General features: G+C 45.7%; 1 protein-coding gene across 1 annotated transcript; it reads left to right on the top strand.

Moving 5' to 3' along the window:
* Positions 1–1486: 1486 nt before the first annotated feature.
* On the top strand, positions 1487–18914 carry SERPINF2 (serpin family F member 2). The gene is made up of 8 exons (XM_069089662.1): positions 1487–2424; positions 2715–2795; positions 5686–6025; positions 6973–7116; positions 7444–7647; positions 11176–11318; positions 15583–15787; positions 17194–18914. The coding sequence occupies exons 1-8, from the start codon at positions 2179–2181 to the stop codon at positions 17607–17609; spliced, it is 1779 nt and encodes a 592-aa protein (XP_068945763.1). The 5' UTR covers positions 1487–2178; the 3' UTR covers positions 17610–18914.
* The last annotated feature ends 4871 nt before the right edge of the window (positions 18915–23785 follow it).

The raw sequence follows: 23785 nt of genomic DNA, 5'->3' as shown, positions 1-23785 counted from the left end.
GAGAAGTCCCTGACTTGTTAATTAATAAGCATAGCCTGTACCCGGCACTGTGCTAAACTTGGGATGCCCTCCACAAGGTCACGTTCTAATGGAGACAGTGCGTGAATAGGTACATGTGAGATCTAGACGGCAAATGGAAAGTTCTCTGAGGTGGGGAAAGGCCTGCCCCTGTCTGTGGGGACCGGGCCTAGCAGCCAATTGATTGGGGTCAAAATGGATGTGTCACCTATGGAGAAAAGGAAGCTGCTAGCCTTGAGTTCAGAGAGAAGTGACCGCATGGGCCCCAGACAGGCAACAGGCGCCTGAACGTTTGGGTTCTGGCCCATTGGGGTGACAGGGTTATGCTCCATCTGCACTGGGCCTAGGGCAGGATTATAGACCGTAAGTCCAGCCCCTTCCTTCTGCTTGGGACCTGCCCAAGGTCACACTGCTGGCTTTGCTCGGTGTCAGAACCTGGACCTGAGCAGAGGGCTCCTGACTGCTGGCCAGGCCAGGCTTTTTGTGGTAGAGCATGCTGTATTCTATAATGCCCCTTGGGCCAAGCTCCACTGGCTAGGCCCTACACTGGTTCTGACCTGTTCCCTAGATGGCTAGGGGACACCCTTATGGACATGGGCCTCTCCATTCAGTTAGGATCCAACTCTTGTCAGGTCCCATTTGGGCCCCCAAACTGAGGGGTGGGGGTGGGGAGGAGGAGACCAGAAAACTAAACAGGAAAGGGGGCCTAGCCTCTATACAAATGTTTAAATGGATGTGTTGGTCAATATTTGCCGAAAGGGAGAGAAATCTGGAAAAAGGCTGAGATCAAAGGTCAGGGTAGGAGGGCTGGGCAGGGCCGGAGTTGGGGCCAGAGCCCAGGACAGTGTCAAACTGGACACATCGTGCACAACAGCCAGAAGCCTGACAAGGTAAGTGGGTAGGAATGGAGGTGGGGGGGTTGGGCTGCAAATCCCCCAGGAATCCAATGTGTAACCTCAGCTGGAAAGCTGGATTCTGGGACCAGGGAAACTTGGACTGAAGAGAGTTAAACCCTGAATGATCCTAGATCTAAGGCTGGAAGGGGCCTGAGAAGCCATCCAGTCCCATCCTTTATTTTTTAGGTGAGAAAACAGGTCTGGGAAGGTAATAACTTGGCCAGGCTAACTCAAGGCATTAATATTGGAGGCCGGATTTGAACCTGGCTCATTTGATGCCAAGCCTGGTGCTCTTTCCAACTGGATCATGCAAGCTCTAACCTTACAGGGTTAGGAGAACTCCCAACTTGACCCTGCTCCCCCAAGTGGGGTGGTGGGACCCTTGGTCCCACAAAAGGCTGGTCCATGTGTGTGTCCCTCAGGAGAGGCCAAGAGCCCGAGGCTGTCGATCATTTCGAGGGCCTGACTTTTCCCATGGGAGGCCAGTGGTCTGCAGAGTGCCACATCAGAGCAGCTTAGATGGGCCCTGTTGCCTTTGCTTTTCCTTCTCTGGGGTTGGGGGTAGCACATGGGGCAGGGAGGGATCTATGTTGAAGACAAGAGGCTGGATCAGGCTGAGAGAGCAGGCCTGGGGGGACAGAGACAATGGGAAAGCTGGAGTGGAGTCCTCCTTATCTAGGCCTTTCACAACCTCAGGGAGCTCTGGGCTTCCAGCCAGGGTTACTAGCAAGGGGGGAGGAGGGCCCTGTGGGTTCCTGGAAATGGGCAGTAGTTTCTCTCTACTGCCCCCTCCTTTACATAAGGGGTGTAGGACTAGGGAAATGGCCCTGGTCTAAGGCAGTTCTGGTCACTGCCTGACCCAACCAGGCTAGGAAAAAGGCCCCGTGCCATGTGGGGGCAAGTGGTACCCAAGCATCCCCTAGCGTGCCCCTTTCCCTCCACCTCTTCCCACTGACCATATGACTATTGTGTAATGATCATAGGAATGTAGCTTTGTAGCTGGAAGGCCTCAGTCATCTCATTTGGCAGCTGGGTGAGGGACAGACAGTGCTGATGGGAATCAGGAAGACCCAGGCACAACAGAGCTTTGAGACCTTAGGCAAGTCACTTGACTTTTCTTAACCCCTGGTTTCTCATCTGTAAAATGGGGATAATAATAGCACCCATGTTTTTGTGAGGATCAAATGAGATAGACTATGTAAAGTCCTTTGTAAAGCGTAAAGCACCGTATTACTGCTGGCTGACAGGTAAATGCTTGTACCAAATGCTGAATGATGATGGGTGTTCAGAGGTCACTGTGCTCCTCATGCTTCTTGAAGGAGATTTGAGCTGGGCCTTGAAGGATGGGATGAGATCCGCCCAGCGGGAGATGGAAGGGCAACGTGAAAGCATGGGCTGTCCTGGAGAAAGATGGCTAACAAATTCTCTCCCCTGTTCTAGGACCATGGCACTGCCAGTCTGGGCCCTCCTGCTGCTTGGCCTGTCTACCCTACCAAGATCCTGCTTATCGGTAAGGAGGGCGGGCAGGCAAGGCCCTTTTGGGAAGTGGGGAAATAGGGATGGGGTGGGGAAAGACGGAGGGACAGACAGAGACAGAGAGAGACAGGGAGAAGAGAGAGAGACAGAGAGACATACGTGATCACAGGGGGATGGGATATGGATACTGTAGAAGCATCTGCCCCAGGTTGGGACCCCTGGTCTAGGAGAAGAGGAAGATTGGGGGAAGGGACAGGCCCTCTTGTAGCCTCCAGATCAAGAAGGGTGGAGGCTGGGTTTTCATCTCAATATTTCATCTCCTAGGAGCCAGTCCATGATGCCCTTGTAGAGGGTCAGAAACAGGAGAAAGTACCCCCGCTTCTCTTCCTCAATTCTGGCAACCAGGTAACGGGAGCCCAGTGTGGAGAAGAATGGAGCAGAGGGAACAAGGGGCCAACCTTTGATTCACCAGCAATGGGAGCTCATGGGAGGCCCTCTGGGACAGAGTTCCAGGTGGAAGTGGGCATCTGGTATATTCCACAACTACAAGCAAGCGGATGGTTGGGAGCTCCTGGGAGGCCTTCTCCCCTGGCCCCCATGGCCTGCCTAGGTGTTTTTGTGCTAGGGACAAAACAAACCAAAAAAAGTGCCTTCCCTCATGGAATTTCTGTTCTACTGTAGGGTTCATGTTTTCAGATAAAATAATGACAAGATCTTCACAAAATAAAGTGACTATACAGAGTGATTTTGGTGGGACTGGGGAAGGGACTAACAACGGAGTTAGAAATGGTTTCTTGAGGGAGGTGACACTTGGGCTACCTTCAAGTGAGCTAGGACTTCGGAGAGGCTGAATCGAGGAGGGAGAGCTCTTCTTCTGGGTCTAGGAGGACAGTCAGCCTGTGCAAAGGCATGTAAGTGGGAGATTACAGCAGATGAACTACTCTATGGGGCAACAGCAGGTGGGACAGTTGGGCCGGATGGCAAGTTAGTGAGGGGGACTGATGTGTACTCAGCCTATATCAGGCAACTGATCCAGGGTGTGAAGCATTTAAAACCCCTAAAATGGGATTGGGGACAGATAATTGGTTCCCTTTGGGACATATTGATTTTGAAATGCCTGTGGGGCACACAGGTGGAGATGTCCAGCAGGCAGCTGGAGATGTGAATTTGATAGTTATTGGCATGGAGGTGGTAATTAAGCCCAAGGGAGCTAATAAGATCACCAAGAGATGGGGGTGGGGTGGAGGGAGACACAGAGAGAGAAAGAGAAAAGAGAAAGAAGAGAGAGAAACAGACAGGCAGAAGAGAAAGAAGGGAGAATGAGATAGAAAAGAGAGACGAGCGAATGAGAGAGAGACAGAGAAAGAGAGAGGAGAACCCCTGGACGGAGCCCTGGAACATAACTCATAAATAAGGGATAAACCTTGCTAGCGAAGCATTATCAGCTTTTGGCATCTTTGGCCTGGGTATTATTTCTGTTTCCTTTGCTATTTCATGCTTATTGAGACCAGGCTACTGATGGGGGAAAGGGAAAAGGGACAGCAGTTCTGAAGAGAGAGGAATTAGTGTTAAAGAGGGATGAAGCAGGGAGTGAAATGAGGAGAACAGCTCCAGAAACATCTCAGTTCCATAAAGCCGCCCCACCAAGTGACTGCCAGGAGTGGCCCCCAGACACCTCTTTCCTTTCTCCTGATCCTGGGCCCTAATCCTGTCTCTGCCACCTAGTCCACACATGATGACTTTGGGCAAGTCCCTTTTCTTTTCAAGGTCTCACTTTCTTCATATGCAGTCTCTAAAGTCCTTCCAACTCTAGACCTAAGATCCTATGACTTGTATTCAAATCCTGCCAATGACACATATTACCTGTGTGACCATAGGCAAGTTACTCCCAAGCTCTAGGCTTCAGTTTCCTCATCTGTAACATGAGGAGTTCAGACTAGATGGCCTCCAAGCTTCCTCCCAGCTCTTAATCTGTGATCCTAAAAGGATGCTATAGTTCTGTTTGCCAGAGGGGTTAGGGGATGCATGCTGGGGCACCCAGCCTAGAGAGAGTAGACATGGCTAGAGAGGGGAAGGGGGAAACCCATCAGGAAGGTCAGCGGTCAGAACTGACAGCCAGTTGCCAAGGTCAAGAGAGAAGGGGAAATTGGCATTCAGGGAGGGGTGACATTAAGGACTGGGGGGGGGGGTTCTAAATGTGTCAAGGAAAGTTATCTGAGGCACCCACATGGGTCAGTTTGATAGCTAAGTGGAGCGTGGACTGGAGTGGGGAGACACATGAGTCAGGGTGACCAACCAGAGAGCTTTTACAAAAATGATGAGAGCCTGTGCCCTGGTGGTGGTAGCGTATAGCCTGACAAGACTTAGCAACAGATTGGCTACGGAAGGGTGAGAGGATTTGAGGTGAGAATGACACTTAGGTTGCAAGCCTGGGTGCCTGGGAGGAAGATGGCTCCCTCAATAACCACAGGCAAGGCAACTAGAGAGGAGGGTTTAGGGAGGAAGAGAATGAGTTCAGTTTTGGATATGTTGAGTTTAAGACATAGACAGGGCATCAAGTTTGAGATATCTAAGAGGCAGCTGGAGATGCAAGACTGGAAGTCAGGAGAGAGGAGAGTGCTGGACAAGTAGATTTGAGAATCACAGCCAAAGGATGGAGAGTGAATCCATGGGAGCAGATGAGATCACCAACTGAAATGATAGAGAGAGAGGAGAAGAGGGCCCAGAGCAGAACCCTGTGGGACACCTACAGTTAGCAGGTATGACTTGGATGAAGATCCAGAGAAAGAGACCGAGAAGGAATGGTCACCGAAGTAGGATGCTTAGGGAAGCATGGCATCTGGAAAACAGACAGGAGTGTCCCAGAGAAGAAAGTGTTGAAAGCTACAGAGAGGTCAAGAAGGGGGAGGCTTGGGAAAAGGCCAGGAGAGGTGATTGAGAGGTCCTTGGGGGCTGGTGGCCTCTCATCTCCAGGTCTCCGCTCCCGTGTGAAGGAAGGCAACACTTTCCTTGACTTTCTCCCTTGCCCCCTCAAACCTGACATGTGGTTATTTGGTCATTGACGCTCATGTGCTTGTGATGTTTTCTGGGACCCCAATGGCTTTAGAACTGAAAGAGACCTCGGAGGTCATGTGGTCCACCCTCCCTCCTTTTACAGAGGAGGGTGACCCACCCAAGGTCACACTGGTAGTAAGTGGCAGAGCCTCAGGCCCTTGGACCCTAGCGCTGGGTTCTGTCCTTAGCAGTGTCTCAGCTCATTTTCTCCTTCCTTCTGACTCTCCTTTCTCCCTTCCAGGATTCAGACAGGGTACCAGTGGATTCCATGGGGGCACCAGCAAACGTTCCCATGGACACCCAGGAGCACCTCAGGAAAGCAGATTCCTTCCTCTCTGGGGCTCCAACTCACGCTCCCGTCCCGAGGGTGTACAGCTGCCTGCTGCCCTCCGAGGAGGCTGGGCAGAGAGTAGAGGTCAGCTGCAAGGAGACCCCCTCAGCAGAGCAGACCCACAAGGTGGCCGAGGCCATGATGGAGTTCACTTTAGACCTGTTCGCCCAAGTGCTGCAGAAATCCACGAGCCCCAACGTGGTCCTGTCACCCCTCAGTGTCGCTCTAGCATTACATCATCTCAAGCTAGGTAACTGGGCTCACCCCCTGCTTCAGGGGGGAAAAACCCTGAATGGGGGAGCTGGGCGGCACCACAGGCCTCTCTCCCAGTTCAGCTCCCTCTTACCACCAAGGAGGAGACTGGAGGATCAAGGAGTGGTCGTCCAGGGTCACACAGTGATGGAGCCAGGAGAGGGATCCTCAGCTTAGCCTAGCAAGAATGAGTAGGAAATTCCTGAATTTCCCGGCTGCCTCAGATGCCAGCTACATAGGCAGTGTGGCCCCTGCTGGAGTGCCTGGGTGAGGGGTTACTCTCAGGGTCTCCTATGAGAAAGGGGTCAGAGACAGGCACCCTCTCTGTTAAATTAATGAAGCATTTATTGAGTGCCTTCTATGTACTCAATACTGTGCTGGGGGGGTAGGGACAGAACCATCCTCTCTCTTAAATTAATGATGCGTTTATTGAGTGCCTATTATGTACTCAGTGCTATGCTAGGTGCTGTGAGAGATACAAGTGGGAGATAGCATCGCTGCTTTCAAGGTGGTTATGGTCTCATGAAAAGACTCACTCCGAAAAGAATTAGAGAACCATAGGGGGCAGCCTATGCCTAAGTACCAAGAAGTGTAGGCCAGACTAAGGACAGTGGCAGTTCAGAAAGTGCAGGCCAGCAGAGTCAAGGACAGCTTCACAGATGAGCTGGGGACATAGCTGAGCTTCAAAGGAGGAGCAGATTAAGGAAAGGAGGGGAGGCCATTCCAGGCAGGGCAAATGAATCCCAGCAAAGGTGTGGAGGTGAGAATCGGGAGGGGCTTTTGCAGGGGATGGTTAAAAATTCCTTACGCTTGCCCCCAGTGTCTGGTGCCGTGGATGGTCTGGTTGCACAGGTGGTTTGTGGGTGGATTTGTATTTGGATGTGGGTGGGGGGTGTGCCAGCCTGGTGATACCCCCAATGGGACCACAGCCGGCGTGTTCTCCAGGAGCCAGGACTAAGACTGTCCAGCAACTGCAAAAGGTCCTGCACGTGGAATCCGTGTCCTGCCTGCACCATACGCTAAATGGCATCCTCCAGGATCTGGGCCGCACAGCCCTACGCATGGCCGCCAGGATGTATCTGGAAAAAGGTGTGTGTGCTTGATGCTGCCAACTCCTGCCTGTCTCCTCCTTTCGAGGAGGTAAAACTCTTTACTCATAATTACCCCATGAGACAGAGAGAAGGTGTGGAGAATTTATCTCCATTTTACAGAAGGGGAAAGTGAGGTTCAGAGAGGGTTAGCAATTTGCACACAGCCAGGAAAGGGATGCTCACAACCTGGTATTTTTCCTTGGAGCTCAGGGTTCTTTGCACCAGGCCTTGCTAGTAAGGGGCAGAGCTGGGATTTCCCTGATTCCAATGTGGCCTTCTTTCCAATGCCAACCTCTGAACATGGCTTTCTCTGGTTCTCTCTTAGGCTTCCCAGTCAAACAGGAATTTCTGGAGCAGTCAGAGAAATTTTTTGGTGCAAAGCCCGCCATCCTAAAAGGGAATGAGAAAGATGACCTTCAGATCATTAACCAGTGGGTGAAGGAGGCCACAGAGGGGAAGATTGAGAACTTCCTGTCGGAGCTCCCCGGGAACACAGTGATGCTACTCCTTAATGCCGTGTATTTTCAGGGTAGGCTCCAGTGCATGCCAAAGACTGCCTGCCCATCCTGCCCATTGTCGTTCCTTTCCCCTCTCTCATTCCTTAGTAGCCTTGGGAGCCACCAGAAGACTGAGCCTATGAGGGCAGACGTCTGCAAAGCATGATATTTAGGTGGTGCCCGCTGTGTGGTGGGGTCAGAAGTCCTGGGAGGAGGTGGGAAAGGAGGCGGATACCCCCAGAGAATATGGCCAGGGAAGGACATAGCACCCTGAGAACATGGTGGGAGATGGGAGAAGCCAGCTTCTAGAGAGAGATTGACTGTAGATGAGATATTCATCCATCCATGAAAAACGGTCAGTTGGCCAACATAGTCACAGCTCTGTCTCTTGCCAGGTTGATCCCTTTCAGTTAGTCCCCAGGGTGGGGGGAAGAAACTCCCATAGATGTACAGATTGCAAAAACTGAATGGACCCTCAGCCATCAGAGAATCTAGAATCAGAAACTACTGTGAGTGTCCCCTAAGGCTCTGTCCTAGGCCTCTCAGACTTCTCTCTCTTGGTGACCTCATCAGTCCCCATGGTTTTAATTATCATCTCAAAGCAGATGACTCATGGATCTAAATATCTATCCCCAGTCTCTCCTCTAAGAGGCCCCTTCAGGCCTCAGTCACCAATTGACCCTTGGACATTTCAAAGTGGATGTCCCATCAACATCTCAACATTAACCCAACCAAAATAGAATTTGTTATCTTTTCCTCTAAACTCTCTACTCTTCCAAATTTCCTTCTAGTTGTTCCCAGATGTGTAACCTTGGCATTTTTTTTTTGGAGGCAGTCAGGGTTAAGTGACTTGTCCAGGGTCACACAGCAAGTGTCTGAAGCTGGATTTGAACTCAGGTCCTTCTGACTCCATGCCTGGTTCTCTATCCACTTCTGCTCCAACCTCAGCTTTTTCCTAAATTCTTCCACTCTTTCCATAGCCCATCAGGTGCCTAATCTTTCTATTTCTAACTCCTTCTGTTGACTCTGACCTGTTCTCTGTACTCAGACAGCTGCCACTTTAGTGAAGGCCCATGTCACCACTTGTCTGAAGCATTGCAGTAGCCTCCTAACTGGCCTTCCTGCCTCCATTCTCTCCATATTCCAGTTTATCCTCAACACTGCTGACAAAATAATTTTCCTTAAGTACATATCTGATCCCTTCACTCCCCTACTCAACTCCAGGGACTTCCTCCTTGCTCTAGGAGAAAACAGCAATTCCTCTGTTTAGCTTTTAGGTCTCCTCATGACCTGGTCCCCATTCGTCATTCCAGCTTCACTGGACCTTCCTCCTCCCCACACCCACCATCCAGCCAAACTGGCCTCTCTCCATCCTCCAGCTGCCGTCTTTGTGCCTTCTCCTTGTGCTACCTTGGAGAACTCCTGCCTTCCCTTCCAGATGCTAGTCAAGTACCAGGGAGCTTTTCCCCATCACCCTCCCCCCAAGTGCAAGTGTCCTTCCTCAGACCCAGACCACTTGTGTGAACTTTTTTGGGTATCGCTTTAATTTTTTCTCTTTACAGTTATCCTGTAAACACGTACACGTACAAGCATACGCATATGTACACACATATATACACATATACGTTTCCTTATTGTATCCCCTGTTACAATTAAGTTTTGGGGGGTAGCGATTGTTTCATGTTTTGTTTTTTTGAGCCCACTACCTCACACAGTGGCCAGCACATAGTAGGGGCTTAATAACTAATCAATTAATTAATAACTAATAGATGACTCAACAATTAATTGAATCAGCATTATCAATTGACCAGTATTAGTTAATTAATTTACATAAGGTGATTAGTGCCATGACTTTGTGGATAGAAAGCTGGTTGTGGATTCAGGAAGATCTGGTCTAATTTCACCTCTGACTTCTAACGTATACTGATTAAGTGACCCTGGGCCAAACTTTTGGCCTCTCAGAGTGCCAAGGAGTTCTGCAGCTCCAAGAGCTGTCCAGCCTTTAAGAGGGTGTTTCCTCCCTGGGAGATCCCTAGATCACTGGTGTCCAACTCAGACAGGAATGGATCCTTGGGATGCATGTTGGCTTTGTCATCGTTCTTGTTCTTCAGTCGTTTTAGTCATGTCTAATTCTTCACGACCCCATTTGGGGTTTTCTTGGCAAAGATATTGGAGTGCTTTGCCATTTCCTTCTCTAGCTTATTTGACAGATGAGGAAACTGAGGCAAACAGGGTTGAAGTGACTCGCCCAGGGTCACACAGCTAGTATCTGAGGCTGGATTTTAACTCAGGTCTTCCAGACTTTAGGGGCCACCTAGCTGCTCCATATGTTGACCTAGAAAATCATAAATTAACATTATTTATGTTGTATCGTATTTTTATTTATTTTGTTAAACAGTTCCTAATTATATTTGAATCTAGTTGAGGCTGCACTCAGGAGTTTGACACCTCTGCCCTAGAATAAGGAAATCACAGATACAGTCTAAATTTTTAAAAAATGTACCTGGTACTAGAGATCTTCAAACAAGAATGAAACCTGTTCCTTCCCTCAAGGGACTTGCTTCTTATTGGGAGTAATGATATTATACATGTAAAAGATGGCTCTTATATATAAAATACAAATAAAAAGTAATTACAAGGAAGCATTAGTGGTTGGCAGGGTAGAGTGGGGAGTAGGAAAGAATTCTCATAGCTGATGGCAGCTGAGCTCAACTTTGAAGGGGGTGAAGGATTCTGAGAGTCAGAAGCAGGAAGGTTCTTGCATTCATGGGGGACAGATAGGTTATGCAAAGACCTAGAGGAGGGAGATATGTAAGGAATAGCAAGCAAGCAATCTAGTTTGCCTGGATGGTAGAGTAATGGTCAAAGAACATGAACTGGAAAGGCAGATCGAGGCCAGGTTATGAAGGGCTTTGCATGTCAAACATTCACCTGAGAGGAATAGGGGTGATATGGTCAGACTTGGGTTTTGGAAATGTGGCTTTGGCAGCTGATCAGAGGATGAACAGGAGACAGGGAGACCATTTAGGAAGCTCCTTCAATAGTCCAGGAAAGAGGAAGTGAGGAGTTGAATTGGGGGGTGTGGCCCTAGTTACAGGAGTGGGAAACCTGTGACCTCTAGGCCACATGTGGCCCTCTAGGTCCTCAGGTGTGGCCCTTTGACTGAATCCATTTGGATGCTGGACTTAGAAGGTCACATGTGGCCTCGAGGCTGCAGGTGCCCACCTCTGAAAATGTGAGTTGAAATGGAGGGAAGGAGGAATGCAGGAGATGTTGTGGGAGTGGACCTAGATTTGACAAGGGGATGGCTATGGGGAAGTGATGGAGAGTGAGGACCATTGGGTTTGAAGCTGTGGTAACTTGAGGTCTTTTAGTCTAATCCCTCTCATTTTACAGAGAAGGAAACTGAGGCCCAGAGAGGGCATATGGTTTACCTAAATTCCCATGGAGAGTTAGATGCAGACCTTGGGCTTTGACTTGGGTCTCCTGCCTCCCAACCTAGTGCTCTTTGCAAAGAGACCAGCCATCCTTGGTAGCTCCTCCATTCTGTTTGGCTGCAGGTTTCTGGAAGACCAAGTTTGATCCCAGCCTGACCAAGACTGATATTTTTCATCTGGATGAGAAGTATGTAGTCCCGGTGGTAATGATGAAGGCCAAGAAATACCCTCTTCGCTGGTTCTTGCTGGAACAGGCAGATGTGCTGGTGAGTGGTACAGGGAAGAGGGGAAGGTGAGAGCTAAGGTTGGCTTAGTCTCAGTTCCCTTTCTTGAGATGCCAGGGGCTCTGGGAGCCTGGACACTTAAGGATGGGAAAAGACATCCAGGGCTGTGCAGAAGATGGAGTGAGGGTGGGCTCTGTTAGGTCTGTTCCAGGATGAGTGGTAGGTGCTTAGTTTTATTTTAAAAAGTTAATTTGTTAAATTAACTTTTCTTTTTTCCACATTCCATTCATTGAAAAAGAAAAGAAAAAGAAAACCGTTGCAACAATATACACAGTCAAGCAAATTCCCCACATTGGCCATTTTAAAAAATGTGTGTCTCATTATGCACCTTGAATCTATTGCCTTCCTAGCAGGAGACTGGGAAGAGAATTCATCATGGATCCTTGGGAATCCTGGATGGTCATTGCATTGATCAGAGTTCTTGAGCCTTTCAAAGTTTGTCTTTACAATGTTGTTTCTGTGTAAATTGTTCTCCTGGTTCTGCTCACTTCACTCTGTATCAGTTTGTACAAGTCTTTCCAGACTTCCCTAAAGCTGTGTCTAATTGTACAAACTCATTTTCCATTACCATCATCATGTACCATCATTGATTCAGCTTTTTTCCAAAGCATGGGTGTCCCTTTAGCTTTCATTTTTTTTGCTGCCACAAAAATAACTGCTATACTATAAATATTTTTGTATTCACAGGTCTTTTCTCTCTATCTTTGATCTCTTTTGTGTAGAGGAAGGGCTCAGTCTTCTTCAAGTACTCATTAAATCCATTCTTGTTTGTAGGATACTCCATTGTCACTGGGGCTAAGAGGTTTCAGGAATACCCAGCCATCTCCTTGGCTTGGTGACCAGTCAGCTTGCTCCCTTTGACTGTCTTTTTAAAAAAATGTTTTTATTGATACCTTCTGTTTCTTACATCACTATAATATCCCATGTAACCCTCCCAGAGTCATTCGATAAGACAAATAGTATTTTTTAGAGAGGAAGAAAAAAAATCAGTATAACTGATCAATATATTGAAAAAGTCTAAAAACCTGTGCAGTGTGTAGGACCCATGGACCTTCCACTTCCTCTAAGCCATAGGTTGGAGCTGTCTTCTCATATCTCTTCATTTTAGACACCCTCGATCTTTAGAATTGGGTAACACTTATTTTTGATTTTCTGGAGTGTAGTTGTTCTGTATGTTTACATTGTTGTAGTCTCTGTATATATTATTCTTTTCTTAACTCTGCTTCCTTCACTCTGTTCAATTCATGGTCATCTTTCCATACTTCATTGTATTCATCCTACACATTATTTCTTACAGCCCAGTCATATACCGTTAAATCCAGATATCCTAATTTATTTAGTTGTTCCCCAATTGATGGGCATCTACTTTGTTTCTAATTTTTATCTGCCACAAAAAGTGTTACCATAAATATTTTGGAGTATGTGGGGACTTATTTTTTCCTTATTGTTGGTTTCCTTGAGGTATAAGCCCAATGATGGAGTCTCTGATTAGATTTTAGTAACTTCCCTTGCATAATTCCAAATTGCTTTCCAAAATGATCATACCATTTCACAGCTCCACCAACAATGTATTAGAGTGCCTATCTTTCTGCAACTCTGCCAACATTGATTGTTGCCATTTTTGGTCATTTTTTGTCAATTTGTCATGCATGGAGTGAAACTTCAAGAGATGCTTTAAGGGGCGGCTAGGTGGCGCAGGGAATAAAGTACCAGCCCTGGAATCAGCAGGATCTGAGTTCAAATCTGTCCTCAGACACTTAACATAAAAAAAAAAACTAGCCGTGTGACCTTGGGCAAGTCATTTAACCCCAACTGCCCTCCAAAAAAAAAAAAGATGCTTTGATTTGCATTTCTTTTATTATTAGCAATTTGGAGCATTTTTTCATGTAGTTGTGAATACTTTGCAGTCCTTTTGAGAACTGTTAGTTCATGTTCTTTGACCATTTATCTATTAGAGAAATGGCTATTAGTCTTACATGTCTATTCGTTGTTTATATATCTTAGATATCAAACCCTTATTGAAGAAATTTTATACAAAGATTTTTTTTTCTATTTGGGCAGCTCCCTCTAATTCTTAAACCCTCCTGTTTCTTCTTCCCTCCTTTATCCTCCAGTCTCATTTTCTAATTTTTAAAATGGCCAACTCAACTCATTAATTTTTTCTTTTTCTCTCTCTGCCCCCAAGTTCTGCCTTGGATGCATCCCATAAATTCTGATAATATCATATATCTCTATCTCTATCATTGTTATCTCTAATAGAATTTGTTGCTGTTTCTATTGTCTGTCCTTTAACCCCGGCATTACTCATTCGCTGTATTCTCCTCCTTCTCGCTGCTGATTATAGCAGTTTAGTTTTCCTCTCTCCTCTGACTGATTATATTTACTAAAGATTTATCAATGTTATTGGTCTTTTCTGTAAAATCCCAGCTCTTTATTTTCTTTCTTAATTCAATTCCATTTTGCTAATTTCCCCCTTAATTCCCATAATTTCTTGTACACCCTTGCCTTCAGTGTGTTAATTTTTTCATCCATCCTCCATTCTCGAGGAAGGAGCCCTGAATTTGGAGTCACAGATAGGGATGGTGGATAGGGACCAGATCTGGGACTTCACTAGCATAGGAAACTCCCAGATGAGAAACGTTCCTCTACCAATGTAGATGAGCCACTGCCCTGCAACTTATCTTCTTGGAGAGTTACCAGGGACACTAGGGGTGAGGTGATTTATCCAGTTTCATGCAATGGTGGGACTTGAACACAGGTCTTCCAGACTCTGAGGCCAGCTCTTTATTTCTTACCCAACACTGCCTGGTCATGGGTGCTGCCATACTTGGTGTATGCAAAACAGACCTCAGAAAAAACGAGATTCTCTATTTTCCCTTCCTCTTCTTGGCCATTCACTTTCTCTTCTTGGTTCCACTTCTCCCCATCTTCTGCTGGGCATTTCCTGGGGTTTCCCAAAGCACCAGAAAAGAGGGTAGTCTGAGCCACAGCCAGAGCACCTGCAGTAGGAACCTTGGCTTTTTACAGATCAAAGGGACCTTGGAGATCATATAATTTTAGATCTAGTACAGGAGGGGCCTTAGAGAATGCCTCATCCACCCCCTTCCTTTACTAAAGTAGGCTGAGGCCAGAGAGCTTGTGACCCGCCCAAGGTTACAGAACTAGGTCTAAGGGTCAGAGTCAGGATTCAAACACAGGTCCCATGATTGCATGCTCAGTGTGCCAGGCCTAGACTCTTTCCTCTCCATGGCATGGTGTCCAGTAACCGCATGAGGAAGTCAGAGCCTAATTCAACTAAACGAAGGCTTAGTAAGCACCTATTCTGTTAATGACTGGAGATGCAAGCATTAAGAAATGACGGAAAGCCTGTTCTCAATGGCAGCGAGCTGGGGCACATCCAAAAGGGACCAGCTGGGCCAGTGAGAAGCCTGGAGGCCAGGCAGGGAGAGCACCATCCGTCATTCAACCCCATTTGCCTCAGTTTCCTTATCTGTAAAAAAAGAACTGGAGAAGGAAATGGCAAACTACTCCAGGATCTTTGCCAAGACAATCCCAGATGGGGTCATGGAGAATCAGATTGGACTGAAAAACGATGGAACAACATGCGTGCCAGGCAGAGTGCCAAGTGTTTTACAGTGTTATCTCATTTCATCTTCATAATGGCTTTGTGAGATGGATGCCATTACTTCCATTCTACAATTGAGGAGACTGAGGCAGACAGAGCCAGGGGCAGACAGCCAGTAAGAGTCTGAGGTCAGATTCAAGCTCAGGTCATCTTGACTCCAGGCGTGGTTCCAACCACAGCACCCCCTAGCCGCCTCTGAATGAATGAACGAATGAATGGAAAGCATTTAGTGAGTCCTTACTGTGTGCTAGGCATTATGCTAAGTACTAGAAATATAAATGAGAATATGAGGCCAGGAGATGGCCAGGGGGTAGAGTGAAGGATGTCCTTTCAGTCTTCCAGCAGAGGCTGGATCTCCAAGTGTCAATGTCATGGTGGCACAGGGTGGGTCTTATTCAGTCATGGCTTTGTTCTCCATGGCTTCTCAGGTTTGAGATTCCAAGGGCTTATCTAGGAACTTACCTGGAGAGTCACAGGTCACTCAGTGAGCAGGCCAGCAGTGTAGAGGGCCTAGAGCCTGGCTTCCCTTCTATGTTCTGGGCTTTTTCTCTCACCCCCTAGGCCCCATATCTCTTTATGCTTCCCCCAGGGTCCTTGACCATGCTGCCTGTTCTCTCCTAGGTGGCTCAGTTCCCTTTCAAGAACAACATGAGTTTTGTGGCTGTGGTCCCCAGCCAGTTTGAATGGAATGCCTCTCAGGTGCTGGGCAACTTGAGTGGGGCTGCCTTGCACCAGCCCTTCATGAAGGAGAGGCCCACGGAGGTGACGATACCCAAGCTGCACCTGGACCACCAGATGGACCTGGTCTCGACCCTTGGCCAGTTGGGTAGGACTCCTAGGATTGGGGCAAGGAAAAGAACTACTGTGTGGGTGGAGTGGGGGTGGGGGGGACAACAGAACATGTCTAGGACTTGTCTTCTTAGTCTGTTTCTGAAACTGGAGGTTGGAAGGTGGGAAGGCAGTCATGGCTTGAAACCTTAGATACACCCCCTTTATCTTGGCCTACTAAGGGTCTGGGGAGCCTAGATTTAGAGTTGGAAATCCTAAAGACCATCTAGTCCAACCTCCTCATTTTACCAATGAGGAAACTGAGGCCCAGAGAGATTAAATGTGACCTGCTCAAGGTCATATAGCTAGTAAACAGCAAAGCCAAGATTCAGATCTAGGCTAGAGCTTGGAGTTAGAGCAGGAAGAGACAGCTTATTTTGGTGAAACTGAGGCCCAGTAAGGCTGTGTCTCTTGCTGGTAAGTGTCAGAGGCAGGATCAGAACCCAGATTTTCCTGGATCTGATCTCCTCTGTCCACTCCACCACATTTCCTCCCATCTGACTCAGAAACCTGGTACTCTTCATGTACCTGGTACCTTATATTTCCATGCAAGAGGAATGGGAGTGTGGCCTGGGGAAAGATCCCTGGCCTGGGAGTCAGGACCCCTGCCTCAGTCTGCCTCTGACTCACTGGATTATGTTAGGCAGTTACTTCCCCTTTCTTGTCCCAGGTGCTTCCTCAGTAAAGAGAGAGGTCTGGTCTTGCCCAGGAGTTCTTCTCCATTTTTTTTGTCATGGGGAGGAAAGGAATAAGTATTTATATGGTGCCCACTACATGCCAGGCGCTATGTTAAGGATGTTACAAATATCTCACTTTATCCAAAGGGCTCATGGGTCTCTTTGGCAGTCTAGGGAAGCCTATGGACCCCTATTCAGAATTATGGTTATAAGCACACAAAATAATATTTTGCATTACAAAGAAAACCAGTTGTATTCAAACAGTTATCAAAACAACAATAGACAGGCCAAAATGGAAAATGGAGCCATGAGCCATAAGCGGGTCTGGAAGCTTAAGGAAATCTCAAGCTATGAGGCTGGACATTTTTTTTTCTTTTTGGAGTGGGGAGGGCAGGGCAATTGGGGTTAAGTGACTTGCCCAAGGTCCACACGGCTAGTAAGTGTTAAGTGTCTGAAGCTGGATTTGAACTCAGGTCCTCCTGACTCCAGGGCCCGTGTTCTATTCACTGCGCCACCTAGCCACCCTGAGGCTAGACATTTCTATCAAGGAAGAGGGGGGAGCCCAGCTGTAGGGCCATGTCCTGGACCTCAGACCGCTGCTGCTTCTCCCTCTCCAAGGGCAGACAGGCCAGGTTTCCCCTTTGGTCATAGGTTTCCAGGAAGGGAAAGAGGGAGAGAGGCTAGGCCCTCTCACAGTAGTGACCAGCTTCCCCCTGTCTCTGGACAGGCCTCCAAGAGCTGTTTCATGACCCAGACCTACGTGGGATCTCAGAGAAGCAGCTTGTGGTATCCAGTGTCCAGCACCGGGCCACGCTAGAGCTAGACGAGGCTGGTGTGGAGGCGTCTGCTGCCACCAGTGCGGTCATGTCCCGCATGTCCCTCTTCTCTGTCAACATGAACCGGCCTTTCCTCTTTTTCATCTTCGATGATGTCACTCACCTTCCACTCTTTGTGGGCAGTGTCAAAAACCCCAACCCCAGTGGGCAGAAGGAGATCAAGGAACAGCGTGATGCTCCTGACAATAAGGATTTCCTACCAGGACAGAAATACTTCTTCATGAAAGAAAAGTTCTTTGGCCCAAACTTGAAATTCTCTCCGCCCATGGAGGAAGATGACTACCCTGAAGTCCAGAACCCCAAGTGAAGGCAGGTGGGGTTGTGGCAGCACCTTGTGCCCTCCAGCCCAACCCGAGTTTCCCCACTGAGGTTGGGTGTGGGGCAGGGACTATGACCTCTTGTGACTGTTTCTGACCAGTCTGCCAATATGGGATGAGGCACTGGTGCCAGGGGAGGGGTTTGGGATCAAGAATAGAGATCGAGTGGGATGGGGGAGGAGAGGATGAGAAGATCCCATTCCCTTCCCTTCTCCTTGGGGTAATGGTGGGACTGGGGTGGGAGGGCATTAAGGAAATGGAGGCTGTCAGGGGTGGGAGAGATGAGCCACTTTATCCTCCTGTGTCAGCCATTGCCAAAGGGCTGGGAGGATTTCTCTTTTCTGGGGCTTGGGGCCTGCACACTAATTGCCAATGACAAAGGTCATTCACAAAAGCAAGTATAGCACTTCACAGTTTTACAGTTATTCTGGTGGAGGAGGTAGGGGTATAGAGGTGGAAGGTGAGGGAGGAAGCACAAACTGCTTGGTGCCTCTTCTGACAGTACAGGACCAGGACAAACCCACCAGTACTGGCGGAATATGGAGTCATATTACTCTGAGGAGACATAGGGACAGTGGGAGAGAAAAGATGGCAGTTGCCTCCTCAGAATCACAGATCCTCGATCTGTTAGCTGTTAAGGGACCTTGCAGATCATTTAGTTAAACCTCCCCTCCTTTTACCTATGAGGAAACAGGTCCCAAGGGACAGACTTGCCCAAGGTCACAATAGCTGGTAGACCTCTAGCTTCACGTTCCCCATACCACTGGTATTATCATACCAAAGTCATCTGAATGGGTTTTAGTCCTGGCTCTTCTGTGTGACTTTGGGAAGGTTAAATGAAGAGGGGTAGACTAGATAATTCCTAAGGTCCTATCTTGCTCTAATGTTCCCAGAGCTGATGGCAACATCAAGGTGAAATTCTGAACAGAGGAGACCCTCATTGACTTAGTGGCATGTTCTCCCGATCTCACAGCAGCACAGACCTGACCCCCCTCACCTTGCCTCACCTCCAACCATCCCCAAGGATTCAAAAGTCACCAGACTGGTTCTCCTTCTCTCCTCTGAGTACTGTTTGTAGTGGTCAGGGAGGGTGGCTGGAGGCTTGTTTTATAAAGTTTTTCTAGTGATTTTTATGTCTTATGAATAATAAAGAATGAATTGGCTAGGCTGGTTTGATGTCACTGGGCTGGAGAGCCTTGAGAAATGGATGGATGATGGAGGATAGAAGGTAGAAGGGAAAGGCAACAAGAGAGATAGTTATATCATGAATAAAGGTTAAATGGCACAGCATGGTAGGAGACTTTCACTCTTCCTTCTCCTTAGCCATGGCAGTGGGAACCTGGTAGTGAGGTTGAATTAGCCAGAAGGACTGGCTGAAAAATGACCAGAAATGGATGATCAGGATGGTGGTGATGGGTGGGTGGGTAGATGTGGACGCCAAGCTATGCAAGGATCAAAAGAACTAAGGAGAGCTAGGAGGTCATATGAGCAGCAAGATGGCAGACTAAACATTTTCTCTGAGTCCCATGAGCTTTTGAACCCCTCTAAAGCAGAAATTATGTGCCAAAGATTAAGCAGCTTCAACTATCTCCATGGTCTAGGTCATTCAGAATCCCAAAGAAAGTTACAAAAATCAAAATTGATGAATTGGCACTCACTCAGTGCCCCTCCCCTACTTTCCATAGTACCAGCAATGAGGCCACCCTTGCAGAATCAACACATGGGTCAGGGCTTGTGACCCATCCCCCTCCGTCTTTCCTATGCCATGGAGACCCCTGCTCCTTTAGAAGCTTGCTCAGGCAGCAACAGACAGTAGAGCTGCAGGTGGGAGCCCTTCAGGAGCAAAAGACTGATGGGGAGGGACCACAACCCTTTAGTACCAATGGGACAAAACTCTGAACTTCCAGTGCTGGGGTAGGCACCCTCATAGTACCAGTGCTGCAAAGTTCTGAACTGCTGGTGCCAGGATGGACAACCATTAGCACCAGCATGGCAGCCCTCTAAACTACCCAGAAGGAATGGGACTCCAGGACAAGACACTGTGTATGTGTGGGGGAAGGGACGTGTGCTCATCACTTCACTAAATCTAGAGAAAGAGTCCAGCATCCAGCTTGGACCATTTCTTAGCACTCAAATCATTCAGGACAGGGACCTAGAAAATCAGGGTGGAAAAAAGACAAATTACCAAAGCTCTTGGGAAGACAAAAACTCAAATACCTTGAACATAAGCCAATGAATCAATAGAGAAAAAAACCTTAACAACTGAAAGAAATATGACCTCCAGTTCTAGCAAATGAGTTCGGGTATCTGTGAACAAATATTGCAAAACAAAGGAAAATTATCCAATGCTTGAGACAGAGGACCCCATGGAATGTGAGAAGAACATGGAACCACAACATGCTATTCCTGAATGGTTCAAAAATGAAATGAGAATTATGAGAGCAGAATTTATGGCCTATACAGCAAAAATAATGGGCAGAATAGAAAAACTGGACTCTAAAATGGCAAGTCTTACCAAACAAAAGAGAGAACAATACATTGGGAATGCAAATATATAGAAATGAAAGTCAATTTAGAAAAGAAGCAAAAAATAATAACACTAAAAGAAAATGTGCTGTTCTGCAAGCAAAACATACCAATCTGAAAGACAGGATATGTAGAGACAACCTAAGGCCTATAGATTTCCCAGAAGAACACTATTTGAGGGTCAGAAAATAAATAAAATATAAATATGAATATAAATAAATAAAAAATAAAGGGAAAAATCGAAGAGAACTGTTCAGAAATTTTGAACGTAAAAAATGAAATACTAATTGAAAGAATTCACAGATCACCTCCAGAAAAAAACAAACAAAAACTCAAAGCTGTAAACTCTAAGATGTATGATGGTTATATTTTAACAATTCAAATCAGAAACAATAAGTTCTAGCGGTGACTAGGCAAAAGATCTTCAAATACAAAGGAAAGGGAATTCAAATAATTTGAGACTGTTCTGCACTTAGGAGAAAATGAAGGTGAGAATGGAATAATGTATTCTGAAGACCACTGATTGGAGCCCATGGTGACCTCCCTTGCAAATCTGAGTTTAATTATAAATGACAAAAGATGGCCATTCAATAATAAAGAGGCATTTGAAACATTTTTAGAAAGAAAACCAGAACTGAAGAGGTTATTTGCTTCTTGAATACACCAAACAATAGAAATACTGGAGGGGTGAATAAATGGGGCAACCAGGCAACAAAGTGAAAAGAGAGAGAGAGAGACCAATTAAGAACCTTCTTCCAAAAAGTACACAAAGAGACAGGGCTGAAGGCCAAAGTCCTGTGGAGGAAACAGTGAAGAGGCAGACCTACAGCATTATGGGCAAAACCTGGTGATACCCTGTCTACAGGTAAATAGATGTATTGGGGTTTTTTGTTTGTTTTTTTGGTGGGACTACATTACAACATGGGAGAGGACCTGAGAGGGGAGGAGAGGAGCAAGGGGAAAAGCAATATTTAATGTGCCAGAGTCAAATCTAGGGCTAACAGTGAGAGAAAGGTGACCTTTGTAGTCTCAGAAAAAGAAGAACCTATAGGGAAGTGGGTGAAAAGAAGAGGGGAAAGTTTGAAAAGGAGGGAGAAAGGAAGGAGGCCTTATTTTGGAGGTGAGAGGAAGTTATACTGATGAATGCTCCTATGGGTGAAGAGGGATGATCTATAAAGGGAGATGGGGACCTTGCACTCAGTATGGCCTGGGGGATTCGATGGTTAAAAAGTCTACTTGCCCTACCTTGGGAAGTAGGGAGTTGGAACTCCTGAGAACAACTGTAACCTAGGAGAGTGAGAGAGCATGGATCCAGGAAGATGATTTTGAGGCAAATGGGGGGAAAACGTAACCAGGGGAAAGTATAAATTAGTGGTGTGCTGCATAATGAAGAATGTGGTGGGGGAGGGTCTCTACCAGGTAATTATAGGGGTCATGAATCAGAGAATGAATATAGAGTAGATGAAAAGAGAGGATGAGGAGAGTGAGAGAACTTCTTTTTGGAAACGGGCACCAAAAAATGAAATTAAAAAACCCTAATAAACAAGACTAGTTGAAAGGGAAGAGAGGAAGAAGGAATCTACTTGACTGAGAAAAAAAAGGGGGGGAAGAATGATAAAATCAGATAAAAGTAGAAGAGAAAAAGGAACTAATAAGTAAAGCCCCAAAGGGATAGGGGAACACAAACAAGAGGAGGGGATCAGTGGTGAGGGAAAAGGAACCAGTGAGAACAAGGCCACCTTTAAAAAGTTAAAGACAAAGTAAATTAATGGACATAATACTCTCTTTAGAGCAGGAGGGGAAAAAATAATAATGTGGAAAAAAAAGCAATATTAGACACAGATGGAGGAAAATATAAACCTCTCATAATTTTAACTAAACCAATAAAATTGGAAAGAGTGAAAGACTGGATAAGAAAACCCTACAACCTGTTGCTTACCAAAAAGACATACACAAAGTAAAACTGGGGAGATGGAGAAAAAAAATTTGCTATGCACCAAATGAATCCAAAAAGAAGTTGCAATCATGCTAACTGACAAATCAAAAACAAACATCCAAAAAATAAAAACAGATAAAGAAACTGTATCGTGCCTAAAGGAACCCTAGACAACAAACTGATATCTGTAATAAACTTATATGCTCCAGATACTTTAGCATCCATATTCATAAAGGAAACCTTATCTGAGCTACAAAAAGACATAGACAGTAACACAATAGTGACAGGAGACTTCAATAGCTCTCTTTCAGTTTTTAACAAGTGTAACAGAAAAGATAAACCAAAGGAAAAATATGGAACTGAACAAATTGTTGGAGAAACTAGAGTTAAAAGACTTATGGCATCTTCTAAATGTGACAACAAAAAAATATAGATATTTCTTGGCACCACATGGAACTTTTACAAAAATTGACCAGGCACAGAGATATTGCAAACATAAGCAAAAAGACAGAACTAGTTAGCACATTCTTTATAGACCATAACACAATAAAAATAGCAATTGGTTCAGGGACCACAGACAAAAGATACAAACCTACATAGAGATTTAACAATGAAATAGTAAATAAATGAGTGGGTCAAAGACTAAATCATATAACAATTAATAACTATGTAAAAGAAAATGATAGTGATAAAAATATATCAAGATTTCTGAGATGCAAGCTAAAGCATTCCTCAGGGGGGAAATCATATTCTTACAAACATACATGAACAAAACAGAAAAAGAAAGGATTAATGAACTGAATGTGCAATTAAAAATTAGAAAGTCAACAAATCTAAAATAAGCAGGAGAAGAGGCATTAAAAATTAGAGGAGAAATTGATAAATCAGAAATGAAAAACTATAGAAATGATAAATAAAGCTGGAAGTTGGTTCTTTGAAAGAAGCAGTAAAATTGATAAACCCTTAGCTAATCTGATGAAAAAGAAGAGAGTAGGAAATCAACTAAATAAAATAGCAAATGAGCAAGATAAAAATCACAGCAAAACTGGGTGAAATAAAGAGAATAATCAGAACATATTATGCATATTTACATGCTAATGAAATGAAAAACACAAAAGAAATAGAGGAATACCTTCAAAAATAGAAAATTCCCAAAGTATCAGAAGACCAATTAAAGATCATAAATAACTCAAATTCAGAAAGGGAAATAAATCTAGCTATAAAGGAACTACCAAAGGAAAAACTCTGGTCCTGATGGATTCAGAGGAGAATTTTATCAAACTTTTTAGAAGACAGTACCCATATTTCACAAATTCTTCTCAAAAAATTGAGAAAGTACCCTACCAGAATCCTTTTTATGAGACAAATATAGTCCTAATACCTAAACTAGGGAAAGATAAAATATGGAAAAGAAAACTATAGGTCAATATCATTAAATGAACATTGACTCAACAGTTTTAAACAAAATTCCATCATACAAATTACAGGAATTTATCTAAGAAATAGTTCATTATAATCAAGAGGGGTTAATACCAGAGAAACAGGAATGGTTCAATATTAGGAACATAATCAATATAACCATAACAAACCAAGACATCCAAAATCAGGTAATCATCTCAAAAGATGCAGAAAAGGCCTTTGACAAAGTACAATACTTTTTTATGCTAAAAACCCTCCAAATTTTAGCATAAAGGAACCTTTTCT

The sequence above is a fragment of the Petaurus breviceps genome, unplaced genomic scaffold (assembly GCF_028583685.1).
Source record: "Petaurus breviceps papuanus isolate PSGF00001 unplaced genomic scaffold, PetGlider_PUasm1.0 186, whole genome shotgun sequence".
Lineage (NCBI taxonomy): Eukaryota > Metazoa > Chordata > Mammalia > Diprotodontia > Petauridae > Petaurus > Petaurus breviceps.
Note: the sequence above shows the minus strand (reverse complement) of the source record. Positions and strands in the feature narration are given on the sequence as shown.